This window comes from Populus nigra, chromosome 4, assembly GCF_951802175.1.
Source record: "Populus nigra chromosome 4, ddPopNigr1.1, whole genome shotgun sequence".
In the NCBI taxonomy this organism is placed as follows: domain Eukaryota; kingdom Viridiplantae; phylum Streptophyta; class Magnoliopsida; order Malpighiales; family Salicaceae; genus Populus; species Populus nigra.
Genome location: NC_084855.1, coordinates 11,995,912 through 12,013,930, shown reverse-complemented (window position 1 = coordinate 12,013,930; position 18,019 = coordinate 11,995,912). Strand labels below are relative to the sequence as shown.

General features: G+C 37.8%; 1 protein-coding gene across 4 annotated transcripts; it reads left to right on the top strand.

Annotated features, from left to right (window-relative positions):
- The first annotated feature begins 569 nt into the window (after positions 1–569).
- On the top strand, positions 570–15,115 carry LOC133692020 (mediator of RNA polymerase II transcription subunit 12-like). Of its 4 annotated transcripts, none has more exons than XM_062112674.1 (14): positions 570–1,043; positions 2,096–2,262; positions 2,352–2,542; positions 3,029–3,088; positions 3,323–3,428; positions 3,910–3,978; positions 4,153–4,206; positions 4,371–4,478; positions 5,420–5,569; positions 5,658–6,005; positions 6,142–8,546; positions 9,554–12,142; positions 12,567–12,897; positions 14,164–15,115. In XM_062112674.1, the coding sequence occupies exons 3-14, from the start codon at positions 2,415–2,417 to the stop codon at positions 14,623–14,625; spliced, it is 6,810 nt and encodes a 2,269-aa protein (XP_061968658.1). In that variant the 5' UTR covers positions 570–1,043; positions 2,096–2,262; positions 2,352–2,414; the 3' UTR covers positions 14,626–15,115. The 4 variants fall into 4 exon arrangements, with proteins under 4 accessions (XP_061968658.1, XP_061968659.1, XP_061968657.1 ...); XM_062112673.1 differs by having other exon boundaries at positions 571–1,043; positions 2,096–2,254; XM_062112675.1 differs by lacking the exon at positions 2,096–2,262.
- Positions 15,116–18,019: the final 2,904 nt, after the last annotated feature.

Sequence of the window (18,019 nt, the reverse complement as noted above, 5' to 3'; positions counted from 1 at the left end):
TGCTGGATTATGTTCATGTGAAATACATGATGCAATAACGAGGAATAATATCACACAGAGCGTGTTGTTCTAACCTAATAATACGCGGCGGTACCCAAAAAAACACAAACAGACGACAAAAATAGCAAGTAAATCACTCGATGCCGTTTTCCCCAAGACAAATGTGAAAATCTACAAGCTTCCTGCTTTCCATGGTGTTCAACAAAGACTTTTAAACCAGCACACATTCTTCCGTAATCAAATTTACAGAAAAATTATTTTATTTCTTAAAATAATATTATTTTTATTTTTAAAATTTATTTTTTAATATTAATACATCAAAATAAACCATACAAAAACACAAAAAATAAAAAAGTAATTCAAAGTTAAAACATTAAAAGTATGGTTAAATTCAACACCAAATATTATGTTTTTTTTTTTAATTTAAAATTAATATTTTTATGTTTTTAAATTATTTTAATATACTAATATTAAAAATATAAATATTATTTGAATATATTTTTAACAATAGAAGGCTCTCAAAATACCAATGAAGTTCGAATGGTAAACATCTTCTTCAGCCAAAACAATTCTCATCTTCCTCGGAGCGAAAAGGAATCTATCACATTTTTCACCACCTGAAAATGCCTGAAACACCAGCGACACTGCTCCCTGGCATTCCTCTTTTAACCTCCCATTCCATTCCACCCCTCCGAGATTCCTCCCCATAAACACTAAAAGTCCCAAGGCTAAACCAGTAAAACCATCTTAAAAAAGAAAGAGAAAAATAATTTTTTAATATTAATTCTCGTATGAACGAGTAGATCGTTTCTGTTTCTACTCTTCTAATTTGTTACACAGGAGACAAGCAACGACATCGTCTTCGTCATCAGCATCATCAAGACAATCAAGAAATAGCTATAAGAGTCAAACCCTCTCCTCTCCTCTCACTTTCTCTCTCTACTCTACTCTGATATATATATATATATATATGTATATATTTATATACATATAAAAGCAGCTATTCTTCTTTCTCTCTCTTCGAATCTTTATTTTCTTTCAAGGTAAGATTTTTTTCACGTACCCTCTTCCTTTCTCTATATTAATCGCAATATCTTTCCTCTTCCTTCAATTTACGAATTTCCCATAATAAACCTAGCTTCCTCAATAGCTTGCTTATCGTGTCCGAGCTTAAGGAATCAGAGTTAGGTGTAAACCCTAGTTTTTGATTTGTGTTCGAAATTAGGGTTTGTTTACTCGTGGATTATGTGATTCCGGGTGCAATTATTGATTTAGATTGATTAAAGGTATTGTTTTTATGGTAATTTGGATTAGATTCGTGGATGTGTTATTGGGTTTTGGATTCATTTTGTGTTTGTTTGGGGTTTTAGTAGCTTGAGGTTGCTGGGTTTAGAGGGAAAGATTGAATTTTGAGTTATCGATGATAGTTTTGAAGCTTAGGTTTTGTAGATCAAAGTAATCAGTTGTTTTGGAGTTATACCACTAAGTTTGCAAGTTTGGTTATTTGATTATGATTCTGAATCAGAGGAAGTAACACATGCTTGCGTCTTTTGTATTTTAAGTTGAAAAGTATATTACTTTGATGTTCATGTCCAACCTTTTGTTCTTAATATTTGATATTAGAAACCCTAGAAATACTTGTTCTGGGACCATTGGATGTGGTTGGGAAGAAGGGGCCTTGGACTGGTTCAAACTAGCTACTTGGAAAAAAGAGATGCTTGCAAGTTGCAACTCCAAAATGCTGACTTAGGTTTTGAAATTTTCAGTTTACTTGGTTATTGGCGAGAACAAGGATTACTTTGGTTTAGTTACCTGATGCTTGATTGTCAGCAATTTAGAGTTCCCAATCTTTATTTTCCCTCCAAAACACCATTTTAAGTTCTGTCTCAAGTTTGTGTTGATCTCAAGATAACCTAGCATGTGATGAAAGCAATCATTTTTTTTTTTATTTTAAATTATATTTCTAGGACATCTTGATTTTCATGGCATCATTTTTCTGTACATTATCATTTTTCTGGATTCATTTAAACCCTATATTATAGATTCTTCGCTTCTTCTTCTTCTTCATGTTTTCCTTTTCCATTTTTTTCAACAGGTCTGTTGTGTCTGCTATGAAAAATAGTTGGCTTCATAGCCACGGGAAGTTGTGCTCATCATCTTACAGTTTGATGCTCGGGAAAAATAGCCTTTTCAATTCAAATTATATGGATGTTGATGGATTTTTACCTATTAACTTGTAGATTTCATGCTTGAGGTCACACAGCTGAGTTTGTCTTTGCATTTCTTTGAATCTGTAGCTTCAGTGTTCTTTTGGCTTTCTATATGTTTTAAATATGTTTTTCTCTATGCAGTTTAGTTACAGAGCTTGTAGGTGTTCAATGTTGGGAGCAGTATGTGGATGTTAGTTTGGAGAAATGCAAAGGTATCATACTGCCGGCTGCACTAGTGCAGTTAACAATAGCTCCATTGGAGGCACATCTTCTAGAGATAGCACGCGGACTGATTCATCTTCATTGGCGTCCAACTTCTCTATAAACCCTAGGTAAATTGGTTTTCAATATCTTTTTGCCCTCCATGAACTGTTGATAATAATTTTGTGGCTCTCGACTCTGAACACAGTCACATTTTCTAGTTACATGTACAATACAATGCACACATGCCTTTGGTCTGTGATAAGTTTTTAAGCGTTGCCTATACCTTTGTACACACCCATACGTTTGAATTTCCATATCAAAATCACTCCTTAGTTCGCAACGCATCTGTGCATGTGTGCGCTTTGTGCTAGCCTCACAAAGAATGGGGCTAGGTATTCAACTCGTTTCGTTATTACATCAGTCAAAACCTAGTTCTCTCATTTTAGTTCAGCTGCATATTAACTGTTAGACATTTAGATTTTTCTCCCATGCTCCTCATTCCTTCTGCTAGTAGGATGCTTGTTCTTTTTTCTTTACAAATAGACACGATTCATTTTTATTATTTTGAAGGGCAAATTTGCTGTTTACTCAAAGTGACGTTTTGTATTGTGTAGGCGGCCACCTCCTCTGATTCCATACAAGTTGAAGTGTGATAAAGAACCTTTGAATTCCCGGTAATTTCATTATTAGCACCACTTACAGTGAAAAAGAAGTAAAATAATATTTGTTGGCACCAATTTTTATTCAGTTAGCTATTTCTTCATTTGTTTGGAATGATGTCAGTTAAGAATTTAAATACTTTCATTATGAGTTTGGATGCTTGCTGTTTAAACTTTTTTTCCTAGTTGATCTTTATTGATTGGTTATGGTTCTTATCCATCATATAATCATCTCCTTTTAAATCGTAGACTTGGCCCCCCTGACTTTCATCCTCAAACTCCAAATTGCCCTGAGGAGACTGTCACTAACGAATATGTTGAGGCTGGATATAAGGATGCAGTTGAAGGACTTGAGGTTATTTTTCATTCATTAATACTTTGCCACAGACAACATGTATAAAAAATGTGGACAACATGCTACATTTTATTGTCCTTGCCATTTGAACTTTTATCGAAAAGTGCGCACATATGCATGATTCTTGTGCTTAATTAAATTAGCATATGAATCTTGATGTTTTCTCAAAAAGAAAAAGAAAGTTTTGATTTTTTTAACTTGTCATAAAAACTGAAATTTTGAACATTGCCCCAAGAAACAAAGAACTTTATTGCTTTTTTCCACTTATGATTTTATCCCTGCTTACATTTTTTAATCTCAAACCTGCAAGAGGAAATCATATTTCACAGATCCCTTTATATTTCCTCGCATAAATGATTGGAACTGTGAGAATCGCGTTGTTAATATGTGCTCATCAAAATTAGATCTTAATGTTTTCATGCAAATATTTACAAGCCTTGATATCTATAATTTATCAATTTTTTATGTTCTGAGCTCTCAGGAAACCAGAGAAATCTTACACACTCAGGCTCAAAGTTTTACCAGTCCTGTTGTCAAAAAATGCAAAGAGGTTATTCACTTCAATTTGGAAGCTATAATGCCTTTTATTTACTTGTTTTTTTTTTTTTTTGTAATTTTACAGGAAGCTACTATGTTTCATTTTTGTTTGCCCATAAAAAGCTTTGGATACTTTCATGCGAAGAGATGATTAACAGTTACTGATAGTGGAATTTTGCTCTTTCAGGCTATCAGAAAATGTATGAGGGCCATTAATGAGTCTCGTGCTCAAAAGCGCAAGGTATGCCTTTCCCCTTTCTAATTATGTGTCATACTTATGAAAGCTTTTTCTGCTTTGAATGCTCTATCTTGCTCCCTATATGTTCATCCCACCAGTAGCTGAAAATGTGTTTTTTTCTTTACTATCTGATCATCTAGTCTTAACATCTATGCTCATTATTACAGGCTGGTCAAGTATATGGCGTGCCTCTTTCTGGGTCATTATTAACTAAGCCTGGTGTATATCCTGAACAAAGATCTTGTGGCGAAGACTTCAAGAAGAAATGGATTGAGGTATATGGTTTCCAAGTTTCTCTAAAAGAAAGTGTGCATACCTGATTGGAAAAGGCACTTGTCAATGGACCTACTATGGCTGAGTTAGCTTCCTAAAAAAACCATGTGGGTGCCTCGAGGAAATGTGATGCAATGTCATTCTTAAACTTATTTGGCTGTGATACACATTTAATTGTTTGGGGGTGGGGTTGCTCCTGAGTTCAAATTTTTAAAAACAAAACTTGCTACCCTTTATTTTGGAGAGTACAAATAACTACGTGCTTGGCCTTTCTCTCAAGTTACGCGTAAAGTGGGACAATTTGTTTTTTAAACATGGAAGATAGTGCATCATGAGTCGAGAGAGGAACGGGTTTGAAATATCATTTTAAATTTTCATATATCACCAATCTCTAACATGCTTTATTATGTATAGCAGTTCTTGATGGCTTGTCATCTTTCTTAACACTTATAATTGGAATAAACTATAGTAATTGAATGTGGGATGTTAAGTCAATAATTAACCTTGTGTAGGCTAGATGTGCAATTGCTTAGTTATTGAAAAGAATTTGTCAATGTTGCCGAGGGAAATTTTACATGTGCACAAGTAAAAATGCTACACATGAACTGGAGTGCCTTCTATTTCTTTTTATGTCTTTTTGGTTGATACAAATACAAATTTTTAGTAGCACTCAATTGTCTCTAATTGATATGTATTATGTAGTTATATTCATGAAAAGCATTGTAAGTATCAAGTAAAATACAAATACAAATTTTGGAGCCCTGTAGGCAGCTTTTGCTGAAAGAAACTGGGAAGAACATCATATTAGCAAATGTGTCTGCATATGACCTTGGAAATTGCCTGTTGTGCTGCATTTTAACACAAGCTTGAAATTTTAGCTGATAACGGTCCTGTTTTCTTAGTCTTTCTTGTAACATTTTTTTTACTTTGTTCTTTATACCAGGGTTTATCACAGCCCCACAAAAGATTGCGTTCTTTGGCCGATCATGTGCCACATGGATATAGGAAGAAATCACTTTTGGAAGTTCTTATCAGGAACAATGTGCCATTATTTCGTGCCACTTGGTTTATTAAAGTAACTTATCTTAATCAGGTAGAGCTGCTTGATTACTAGCACTGGCATACAGATACACTTGCTTATTTCACTATTTTCAAAAGCAGATTATGGTTATATTTTGTAGGTAAAACCGAGTTCTACTAGTATTTCTTCTGGCACACCTGACAAAAGTCAGTTGTCCCGCACAGAGCTCTGGACAAAAGATGTTGTTGATTACTTGCAGTCTCTCCTGGATGAATATTTATCCAGAAACAATCCTCATTCTGCTCCACACAGCAAAGATAGATCACAACAAATGCTTTATACTGGTTCAGTACAGCACAGAAGTGATCCATCATCAGCCATCCTTGATAGTGAAGAGCCTTCCCTGCATTTAAAGTTGTGGTATGTGGCCCGGCTCTTGCACTGGCACCATGCAGAAGGGCTGCTTCTTCCTTCAGTAATCATTGACTGGGTTCTTAGTCAACTACAGGTATATTTTTAGATTAACCATTTTTTTTTATTGTACTTCTTCCAAGGTACAAGATGAACTTTATGCTTTGCATGTTAAGATCACGAGTACTTAATTGGGTTTCATGGCTTTTGGTGGGCTTTATGTGCTCCTGCAGGAAAAGGACTTGCTTGAGATTTTGCAGTTGCTGCTGCCAATCTTATATGGTGTTTTAGAAACTGTTATTCTTTCTCAATCATTTGTGCGCACTCTAGTGGGGGTTGCGGTTCGTTTCATTCATGAACCTTCTCCAGGAGGTTCGGATCTGGTAGATAATTCTCGAAGAGCCTACACAACCTCTGCTTTAATTGAGATGCTTCGGTATCTAATATTAGCTGTGCCGGATACATTTGTCGCTCTGGATTGTTTCCCTTTACCACCAAGTGTAGTGTCTTATGCAGTAAACGATGGGACATTTCTGTCAAAGGCTTCAGAGGATGCAAGAAAGACAAAAGATAATTCAGCTGAAGTTGCTTGTGTTTTCAGAAGTAAAGGGCTTGATGCTCAATATCAATCTTTGTCCTTTGATCGGGTTGTTTCATCCATTCAGAAGCGTGCAGATAACCTTGCCAAGGCTGTTAGCTCTGGCTATCCAGTTCAAAGTGTGGCTAAAGCCTTACAAGCTTTAGATAAAGCTCTTTCACTAGGGGACATTAGAGAGGCTTATGGGTACCTTTTTGAAAATTTTTGCGAGGGAGCTGTTCATGAAAGCTGGATAAAAGAAGTCAGTCCATGCCTGAGATCTTCTTTGAAGTGGCTGAGGGGCGTGAGCTTGTCACTCATTTGCTCTGTATTTTTGCTTTGTGAGTGGGCAACATGTGATTATAGGGATTTTCGGAGTGCCCCACCTCATGAACTGAAATTTACTGGCAGAAAAGATTTTTCTCAGGTTTATATTGCAAGTCGGCTTTTGAAGTCAAAGATACGAGATCTGCAAAGTCCATTTCGACGGAAGAATGAGAAATCCCCTGGAGTGAATAGCCTCGTAAAAGGTCTCAATCAGTCTAATTATTTTGGCAGGATTCCTGTGGGAAATGGATATGAAATTAAAAGCAACTCAAAAACTGTGAGTGGACAAGGTACTAATATGACAAATATATTTGAAAGTCCAGGTCCTTTACATGATATCACAGTGTGCTGGATTGATCAACACGAAGTGTGCAATGTAGAGGGTTTGAAACGTCTTCAGCTACTCATTGTGGAGCTTATACATTCTGGAGTTTTTTCCCCCCAAGTGTATGTGAGGCAGTTGATAATTAGTGGAATAATGGATGCAGCTGGTCCACCAGCTGACCTTGACAGACGAAAGAGACACTATCGAGTCTTGAAACAACTACCTGGGCGCTTTGTCCATGATGTTTTGGAAGACGCAAGGATTGCTGAAGGGTCAGAACTTTCAGAGGCAATGCGTATTTATTCAAATGAACGTCGCCTCCTCCTTCATGGACTTTTTTGTGAACGATATCAAAACTCAGTTAAATCAAATTTATCAGTGAAGAAGCCCAAGCATCATCCACCTATTGCTGGAAAGGATGGTGCTTCCCCATCCTCCTTTGAGCAGTGGAAAAATACCCAGTCCCGCCCTTCAGCAAAAGTGAAGAATGAAGTGGACATCGAGGAACTGAAGGCATCCATATCAGCACTGTTGCAACTCCCAATATGCTCCACATCTTCGGACACGGGACTGGATGAATCTCAAGGGAGTGTTAAGAGGCCTGCTGAGTCAATAGGCAGCAAAATGGATGTAGTAGAAACACCTGGTTGCGAAGACTGTAGAAAGGCAAAGAGACAAAAGTTAAGTGAGGAAAGGAACTCATACCTTCAAGGACATTCTCCTATATCAGATGATGAAGATACCTGGTGGGTACGGAAGGGGGCTAAACCCTTAGATTCCTCTAAGGTTGATCCACCACCAAAGTCATCCAAACAGGTCTCCAAGGGTAGGCAAAAGGTTGTGCGTAAAACTCAAAGCCTGGCTCATTTAGCAGCAGCCAGGATTGAGGGTAGCCAGGGAGCTTCTACAAGTCATTTTTGTGATAATAAGATAAGCTGTCCTCACCACAGAACTGGAATAGAAGGAGATAATCTCAGGTCAATGGATGGGATGGGAACAATGTATGGTGGAGATATTGTTTCAATTGGTAAATCCTTAAAACAACTGCGTCCTGTTGAGAAGAGGACAATTACAGTTTGGTTGATAGCTGTTGTTAGGCAGCTTGTTGAGGAGAATGAAAAGAGTGCTGTCAAGGCCAGCCAATTTTCTAGATCTCTTGTCAATGTAGATGATAGGAGCTCTGTTAGATGGAAGCTTGGCGAGGATGAGCTGTCTGCTATATTGTATTTGATGGATATTTGCTGCGATTTAGTTCCAGCAGCAAAGTTACTGCTCTGGTTGTTGCCGAAGGTCCTTAGCAACCCTAATTCTACAATCCATAGTGGGAGAAATAGTATGATGCTGCCAAGGAATGTGGAAAACCATGCATGTGAAGTGGGAGAGGCATTTTTGTTATCTTCTCTCCGAAGGTTAGACATGCAAAAGTTATGTGGTTACAAAGTTCCAGTTTGTATTATGCTGTTTCTAATATCCATGAAGTGCTTCTTGCTTGTTAATCTGGATAGAATACATCACAGATTATCTGCTTTAACTGCCTTTTGTTGACGTGTTAAGTCTTTATTTGTGGGATCCTGTTTTTGTTAGAGTAATTTATTTTTTAGTTCTTTAGATTCTTTTGTGGCTAAATATTCTTCATACTCATCTATTTCTGTTTTGAAATGGTTTACAGAAAACTACAATGTTGGTTTTACAATGTACGAGAAATAAAGTTTTAACCGCATAAACCTCAGGGCTTAGAAATAAATTACCATTTATTTACTGTTTAGCTATTTTTGCATACTTAAAAGATGTTGTTTTTAATAATTTGTATATGTTGTCTATTGGTTTTGCTTGAATGCAGTAAACTTCTTCTTCTTCTTCTTTTGCTATTTTCACTAGAGTTTTATTTTTAGGGTCCTTCCATTTTGTTCCCATCTCATCTCTGCAGTTGAAATTCAAGCTTGTAGCTATTCATATTTTGTACTGTTTTAAAAAAGCTATGGCCAAACTGTTTTTCTGGAACAAAGAATTTCTGAGCTCTCCAATTCTTTATTTCCTCATTTTTTTTCTGGGAAAGTCTCTCTGGAATCAATACCAAAGAAGTTATGTTTATATATTTTCTTCTTCACTCTGCTTTTAGGTAGTATTATACATGCATCCAGCACATGCATGTTGAACCATCTGCATATTCTTGTAAAGAGCACTGTTTGCATATGCATGTTCCCTACTTTATTAGTTTTTATCCATGGTCTGGCTTGTAAAGTGATGGTTCTTGCAGACTTTTTATGAAGCAATTTTTGTTTTGTTTTTTCTTTTTTGCTATCTGGTAGGATGTCTTGTTCTCCATTTGTGTATTATTCTGTTCCCTCTTTACTATAAATTTTTCTTCCTAAAAAAAATTAAATTTGTAATTGCTCATCACAATGAAAATTTTCAGGTATGAGAACATAATTATTGCAACAGATCTTATTCCTGAAGTCTTGTCAACCACAATGCACCGTGTTGCAGCACTGCTGGCATCCAATGGAAGAATTTCAGGTTCAGCAGCCTTAATTTATTCCCGACATCTTTTGAGGAAATACGGCGATGTGCTGAGTGTTTTAGAATGGGAGAAGAGTTTCAAGGCATCATGCGACAAGAGGCTTCTTTCTGAACTTGAAATCGGACGATCACTGGATGCAGATTTTGGATTTCCACTTGGTGTTCCAGCAGGAGTTGAAGATTTTGATGATTTTTTTCGTCAGAAAATTAGTGGCAGTCGATTATCAAGAGTGGGTATGAGCATGAGAGATGTTGTCCAAAGGAATATTGACGATGCTTTTCACTACTTTGGCAAAGAGAGAAAACTCTTTGGTGCTGGTACAACAAAAGTTCCTGGTATGGAAAAATCTGATGACACATATCAGATAGCTCAACAAATAATCATGGGACTTATGGACTGCATGAGGCAGACTGGTGGTGCTGCTCAAGAAGGTGACCCATCCTTGGTGTCTTCTGCTGTTTCTGCCATAGTCAATAATGTTGGACCAACTATAGCAAAAATGCCTGATTTTTCTCTAGGCAGTAATTATTCAAATGCTTCAGCTGGGACGGGTTTGCTAAATTTTGCTAGGCGCATTTTGCGCATCCACATAAATTGCCTATGTCTACTCAAGGAAGCTCTTGGGGAGCGTCAAAGCCGGGTTTTTGAGGTAGCTCTTGCAACAGAAGCCTCCTCTGCTCTTGCTACAGCATTTGCTCCTGGAAAGGCTTCTCGAAGCCCGTTTCAGCTGTCCCCTGAATCCCATGATTCCAGCGGGAATATCGCTAATGAGATCTTGAACAACTCTGCAAAAGCTGCTGGAAGAACAAAAAGTGCTGCTGCTATTTCTGGACTTGTTGTTGGAGCTATTATCCATGGTGTGACTACTCTGGAGAGAATGGTGACTGTCTTCCGGTTAAAGGAAGGGTTGGATGTAATTCAGTGTATAAGGAATGCAAAATCCAATTCTAATGGTAATGCTCGTTCATTTACTGTTTTTAAGATGGACAACTCAATCGAAGTTTACGTGCATTGGTTTAGGTTACTTGTTGGCAACTGCAGAACTGTATCTGATGGTCTGATTGTAGAGCTCTTGGGTGAACCATCTATAGTTGCTCTTTCAAGGATGCAGCGATTGCTCCCTCTTAGCTTGGTTTTTCCACCTGCCTACTCTATCTTTGCCTTTGTTATTTGGAGACCATTCAGTGCAACTCGTGAAGACATACATCAATTGTATCGCTCTTTGACAATGGCCATCGGTGATGCCATAAAGCACCTGCCTTTTAGGGATGTGTGTTTAAGAGACAGTCAAGGCTTTTATGATCTTATAGCTGCAGATTCCAGTGATGCTGAGTTTGCTGCCATGCTAGAGTTAAATGGTTTGGACATGCGTTTCAAAACCAAGGCCTTTGTTCCGCTCCGAGGAAGGCTTTTTTTAAATGCTATTGTTGATTGTAAATTGCCACACTCGGTATTCGTGCAAGACGATGGAAATAGGGCTTCTGGACATGGTGGATCTAAGGTTCAACATGCAGAGAATGAAATCAAGCTTCTAGATAAGCTTGTGAATGTATTGGATGCACTGCAGCCTGCAAAATTCCATTGGCAGTGGGTTGAACTCAGGTTGCTTTTGAATGAACAAGCCCTCACTGAAAAACTTGAGACTCATGACATTTCCTTAGCAGATGCAATCCGTTCTTCCTCTCCTGGCCCTGAAAAAGAAGCTGCTTCTGAAAATGAAAATAATTTCATTGAAATCATTCTTACAAGGTTATTGGTCAGACCTGATGCTGCTCCACTTTTCTCAGAGCTGGTTCATCTTCTTGGGACGTCTCTAGAGAACTCAATGTTATTGCAGGCCAAATGGTTCTTAGGAGGCCATGACGTTCTTTTTGGACGAAAAACCATTAGACAACGACTTACTAATATCGCCGAGAGTAAAGGTCTTTCAACTAAAGCTCACTTTTGGAAACCTTGGGGCTGGTCCAATTCTGGTTTTGATCCTGTGATGAACAGAGGGGATAAGAAGAAGTTCGAGGTTCCCTCTCTTGAAGAAGGGGAGGTTGTTGAAGAGGGCACTGAGACAAAAAGGTCTGGAAAAGGGTCCTTTCCAGTATTTGAGTCTGAAGGTTCTAGTCTCTTCCAGCCGAATGTGACTGAAAGGGCTCTTGTTGAACTAGTTCTTCCCTGCATAGATCAAGGTTCTGATGACTCTCGCAATACATTCGCTACTGATTTGATCAAGCAGTTGAATAATATTGAGCAGCAAATAAACTCGGTCACTCGTGGTACAAGTAAGCAAACAGGAACAGCATCTTCTGGACTGGAAGGTCCAGCAAATAAAAGTAACAACCGCAAAGGAATAAGAGGCGGCAGTCCTGGATTGGCGAGACGAACTGCAGCAGCTGCAGATTCTACCCTCCCCTCCCCTGCTGCCCTACGAGCTTCTATGTTACTGCGGTTGCAGTTATTGCTAAGGTTGCTTCCTACCATATGCACAAATGGGTAAGCATACAAATATTTCCTGTTCATTTAATATTTCGTAGCTTGCACATTACTTAATTCAAATTATTATGTGTTGATCCTCAACTATTTTTTTTTCTTTATCAATTGTTCTTTCACTCTGTTCTCACATCAGTGTTTCTAGATATTTTGTTTCCTATATTGGTATCCATGAGAATCATTTTACCATGTGGTGTATCATTCCTTTCACCTTTTTCCCACATGCTAAATCCCATACACATGCGTAATGAAATAATTCCTTGAATGAAGACAAATTGGCTTCAGTAATGATTATGCATAGAATTTTATGCTAGTGTAGTAGACTGCACACTAGTGTAGTAGACTGCACAGGCAGACATTTAATTGTCTTATTAAACTGCTGCAGCAGACACTTAATTGTATCATTTCCATTTTCTGGACTTGTCAGTGAGCCATCTGGGCGAAACATGAGACATGTGCTTGCCTCTGTCATACTTCGTCTTCTTGGTAGTAGGGTTGTGCATGAAGATGCAGAACTATCTTTCTATCCTTTGCAAAGCTTCCAATCTAAGGGGGAACTAGAGTCACCGTTGGAAGCTGCTTCTGCAGATTTATCTGGCGAAAGTCTCTTTGACCGGTTACTGTTGGTCCTGCATGGGCTGTTAAGCAGCTCCCGGCCAAGCTGGCTGAAGCCAAGACCTGCCTCCAGCTCCAAGTCAGTCAATGAATCCTCCAAGGATTGTGCTGGATTTGATCGTGACTTGGTGGAAAGTTTGCAGGTTTGTTATCTGATACCCGTGTTTCAATTGACTGCGATGGTGGTGTCAAATATGATCAATTGACTGCTTTGTTGGTGTCAAATATGACTTTCACATATGAATATAGCTACTCTTAAATGTGGGTACTTAATTTGTGTGTCTCAACCCCCATGTGAGATTGGATAAACTTTTTGGATTTGTTTGGATATCTAGGTGACATTTATATCCTCAGTCATATAAAAGATGACCTGTTGAATCTGACTTGTATAGGGAATCTAAATCAATATCTTGATACCAGTGAAATACATTCAGGCTGAATGGTGGTCTATAACCCAAGTAGAACACCACAATTTCAATTTATTCCATCTCAGTTTAAAAAGCCTGTTTCTCCACCTCTCAAGCTCTTGACCTATCTGTACATTAGGGGGAGAACTACTGCTAGAGTACAAGGTCCGGTTTCCAGTTAACCTGTGAAATTTTACATGCTTATCAAGTTTTATGTAGGGTTTAAAGGAACAATCTAATTGACCAACATGAGTTCTTTTTATTTGCCTGCCAAAACCAATGGATGAAAAACCCTTTCTATGCCACTGACAAGATCCTATGATGTGCCTTTTCTTAGTCATTTCAAGTGATTGCAATGCACAATCAAATTGTATGACAGTAAAGGTAGTTGTTTCAACACTTATTGGAGGTTGAGATGCCCTTGAATTGAGTATCCCACAAAAGTATTGATGTGATATCTTTGCTTTTGTTAATGAATCTTCATTTACACATAAAGGATATCCATCATTTGTTGGGGCTGGTTTTAAAAATGTTAGAATGGGCACAAAAAACTCTTTTCATTCCTTTCTCTGGAATCTACATCCAATTTTATTTTCTGTTCTGCTCATCCAATTTCTTTTTCATTCTGCTCTCTCTACCTACAACTAAACTGAACCGTGTCTGTCCCAAATAAGGTGGGGCAGTTTACGTTGATCCAAAATCTCCATTTATTTGTTTTGGGATAAACTCAGAGGTTCTTATTGCTAGATCTCCCTTCACTTCAGCTCCACCATTTGGTTGATCTCTTCTCTCATCTTTGCAAAATACTTAAATTTGATCACTGTTTCTAGTTATTACTTCTTAAAAAAAATTAAAATAAAGGCTCGCTGTTTCTCATCAGTACATCCATGTTTTGATGTTGGATACTTAAAATCAAATAAAAGAAGAGAAAAGAACTAAATGGTTATTTTAGTTTGTCTATGAGGGTATAACCCAACACCCCTATCATTGCTGTGAATGCAGAATGATTTAGATCGTATGAAGCTGCCTGGCACGACTCGACTGCGTATCCAAGCTGCAATGCCAATTCTTCTACCTTCTGTTCGATGCTTTGTCTCTTGCCAGCCATCACCTGTCCCCACAGCTGCTGTTGCTTCACTTCAACCCAGCATTGCAATTTCAGGGGTTTTAAATGGAAATAACTCTCAGAAAAATCCAGCTCCTTTGGCACGCTCTGCAAATAACATATCAACAAAATCCAAGCCACTGCCACTTCCGGTGCCACTGCAACTTGATAATGATATGGAGATTGATCCATGGACATTGTTGGAAGATGGCACTGGGTCTGGCTTATCTTCAAGCAACACTTCTGTGATTGGCAGCAGTGACCATGCTAATCTTCGTGCTTCCAGCTGGCTTAAAGGGGCTGTTAGGGTGAGGCGGACTGACCTCACCTACATTGGTGCTGTGGATGATGACAGCTGACCTCGACTTCATTCTTGATTTTGTTCTTGGAGAGCTCAAACCACCCCCCACCTGACAGCTGACATGAACTTCATTCTTGATTTTGTTCTGGAGTGCTCAAATCCCCCTCAACAAGTAATTTAATGCTTTCACTTGTCACACAGAATTGGCATCAAGTTCTACCACGCTCTTGCCTTTGATGGAAAAGGGAGCTGTTTGTAGGGGCGGTTTTTCAGAGGGGAGGGGTGGGGGTGCAGGATGGAGCGCCGGTGGAAATAGAGAAAGTGATGACGCTCCTACACAGCCTGCCCCACACCAGGTCTTGGTCCTGCTCAACTACTAACCTTTTAATCACCCACAATCTGGGCTGTATTATCCAGGTGCAGTTCAGAGTATTGTTGTATATATGAGATAACTGTTTTTACTTTGCAATTGATCATGGTAAAATATCCTCAAGAATGACCTGTAGCATTTTCATAGGCATCAATCTATTGTTGCAACTCTCTCTCTCTCTCTCTCTCTCTCTCTCTCTCTCTCTCTCATTGTGCTCCTGTTTATTGGCATGTGTTCAATAATTACAATTGTCTATTTGCATGCTCTGATGTGTATAGTGTATTTACTTTTTGTGTTTTAGAAAGGTTGCAATGTCGTGTTTTTGGAACAAATAGCTTTGTTAAAATTTGTATTTGCTGTCACGTTAATCAATCATGCATGTTAGGTTAGGAAGTTTCTGGATTACGTGTTGGATTCTTGCTCATAATTCACCTCATTGTTTATTATTTTACAGAGATCTGGATGATTGTTAGCTGAATTTAAAATTAAATCGAAAATGTTGATTAATATGATGTATTTGCCAGGTTTTGTTGTTCTGTCACACCAATGATTTTTTTGGTTTGAGTATCGGTTATCTTTTTTACTGTGACGAACTGTCAGCAAAAACAACTGGTCTGATGTTCTGTTTTTCCTCAATGCATCTATTTAAGTTTTTTTGTTAATCTATCGACCAATTGATTAAGGGTACCGAAACTTAAAAAAATGGAGATTGGTCGAGGGGATTGACAAGAGGTACCCGGACCTCTGGAGTTCTGAGTCTCTCTGTTGTGAAGTGCTTAGCAAGACTATTTGCTGGCCTGTATCTATTCCCTCCTGCATAGCGCAGAAACCATGGGTCTCTTCGTTTATTGTTGGTGCTTGTTATTTCATGTGTCATTTGTTGGATATTTATGTTCACATCCATGGTCCACTGATTTGTGGATGTACGTGAATGATGCTATATAAATTGTTGATCTCTCAGGGACTGCCTTGCCAATTTCTTCATAAAAGGTCACTGGCCTTTAGCTTCTTAAAAAATGGAAGAACGAAAATTGTATTGTTTTGAAGATCACTTGATCAGTACATGTGCGATTTGTCCATCATTTTCTTCTATCTCTTTTTTTTCTTTTTTTTTTCTTTCCTGCCTGGTTCTGTCCATCTCGCCATGCCAATGAATATGCAACTGATGTGGATGATTATAGTTCATCGATTTCTGTTAATCATCCTACAGACTGAAATGTTACTGGGCTAGCTTAAATATGCGATGTGGTATTTATGCTCATTCAGATTATTCTCTTATTATCTTGGTCATGCTAGCCAAGATTTATATAGCTATCCTCATCAAACGGTTGAGAGTCTATTGAAGGTGAATTAGGATAGAAACATTATTCTGTGTATTGCTATGAAGTTGTAGGATTTCATAGCCTTGTTTCTGACACCAACATGATTGAGCAACACGATACCCACATCTTGCCTCAATCGGAAAAAAGAAGAAGACAGAAACTGTGTTCACTCCCTTTCTTTTTGTTAATTCTGTCTGTTTGTGTTTCCCGGACAGGTTTAATGGAGGAAAAAAAATCGATCCTTTTTTATTTATTATTTATATAAACGCAGCCTTTCATTGTTGCTTCAACAGCTTTATCTGACACCTCCCAAGTCCTGACGGATACTGGACCGGAAGGGTACATGTAGCGCCTCACGCTTTCTTCTTCTAAGGCCCGCATGGTAATATTGACCATCTTGGGCACTTCTGTTCTCCATTGCCAGAGGCGATCGTGGCAGTGAAGCTCCCCATCTCGCATTAACGGCGGTTCTTTCCATGATGTTCTTCTAACTTTTTCCAAGTCCTGAGAAAATAAGCTTCCAGAAAGTGAAGGTTATAAAATTGTCATTCAGTATCTTCCAGTCGATGAATAACACTCATATCTCGTCTCGTAATTAGAAGTAATGCATCTAACGTGGCATTAGTTCAGAGTGCACCTATATTAATGGGGTTTAAGGGCAAACGATCACAGGTTCTTCGCTTAAGAATTTTGAGATTTGCACATTTTTTTAAAAAAATTTCTTCCAGTTTCATTGGTTTCCCCGCTTCAGATCCCACAAATACAGATTATGTAATATCTTTTTTCATATTAATCTATAATTAAATACATCTTGAGATGAAATTGAGAAATATTCTTAACAAAGGAGTTGTAATTTGAGAAGAAATAGAAGTAAAGAATCTGAGTGTAATACAGAAACTGAGGTGTTATTGCTTGCTTCTCTTGTTTTTAAAGTTGTCTTATTTATACAATCTATTCTCCTCTTTCTAACTAACAACTGACTACTAACTAACTAATTTTCACATGTGATTCTCTTCTACTGCTGACTGCTGCCTTTTGTTATTGGTGTACTGCTACAACCTGTTTTATCCACTCTAAGTTGTTCAATCCTCTCTTCTAGTAATTCAATCATCTTTTCTGGCAATTAAGCTCAAGTCCTGGAACACTTCTCTCCCTGTGTAAGATTCTTTTCGTTAAGAATCAAGGCAAGAATTAGGAAATTGATTTGTCAGTTCCTCCAAATCTTCCCACGTATCGTTATCTTTGAGCAAGCTGGACTATTGCATGCATGGCAGAGCTAGGATTATTTGTTAGAGGGCTAAAAAATATAATATTTAAGCTCCTGAATTATTAAATATCTATTGAAGCTTTATTATGTAATCGATTATTTAGAATTTCTTGAGTAGTTTGTCTCTTAATTATCTTTTTAATATAACATGACTAAGTTTTTAAATTTTTCAAGCACCTAGTAGCAAATTTGTAAACTGAATTTGAACCTTTTTTCATATGAGTAAAAAAAACACACCGCTCCCCTTCATTAACTTTCTTCCAACAATTGAATCATTTAATAGTAAATGTGTCTGATCCTGGCTTTGCAGATGGCTTACTTGAAAATAGATAGCAAGGGAAACAAATGCAGTATTTTTCTCTGAATATTCAAGCCATGGATAACTTTTGAACCAATGAGATTGAAATCAACGAGGATGTTTTTTACTAGTCAGCAAATATTCAGACATCAAAGGTTGATATGATCCTAAATTAATGTATGCCCTTCGAATTTC

Coding starts and splice junctions, on each gene's coding strand:
- LOC133692020 (XM_062112675.1), top strand. CDS start 2,415: ATGCAAAGGTATCATACTGCCGGCTGCACTAGTGCAGTTAACAATAGC. Junction 3,979..4,152: donor TTGTCAAAAAATGCAAAGAG/GTTATTCACTTC, acceptor TTGCTCTTTCAG/GCTATCAGAAAATGTATGAG. Junction 4,207..4,370: donor CTCGTGCTCAAAAGCGCAAG/GTATGCCTTTCC, acceptor TCATTATTACAG/GCTGGTCAAGTATATGGCGT.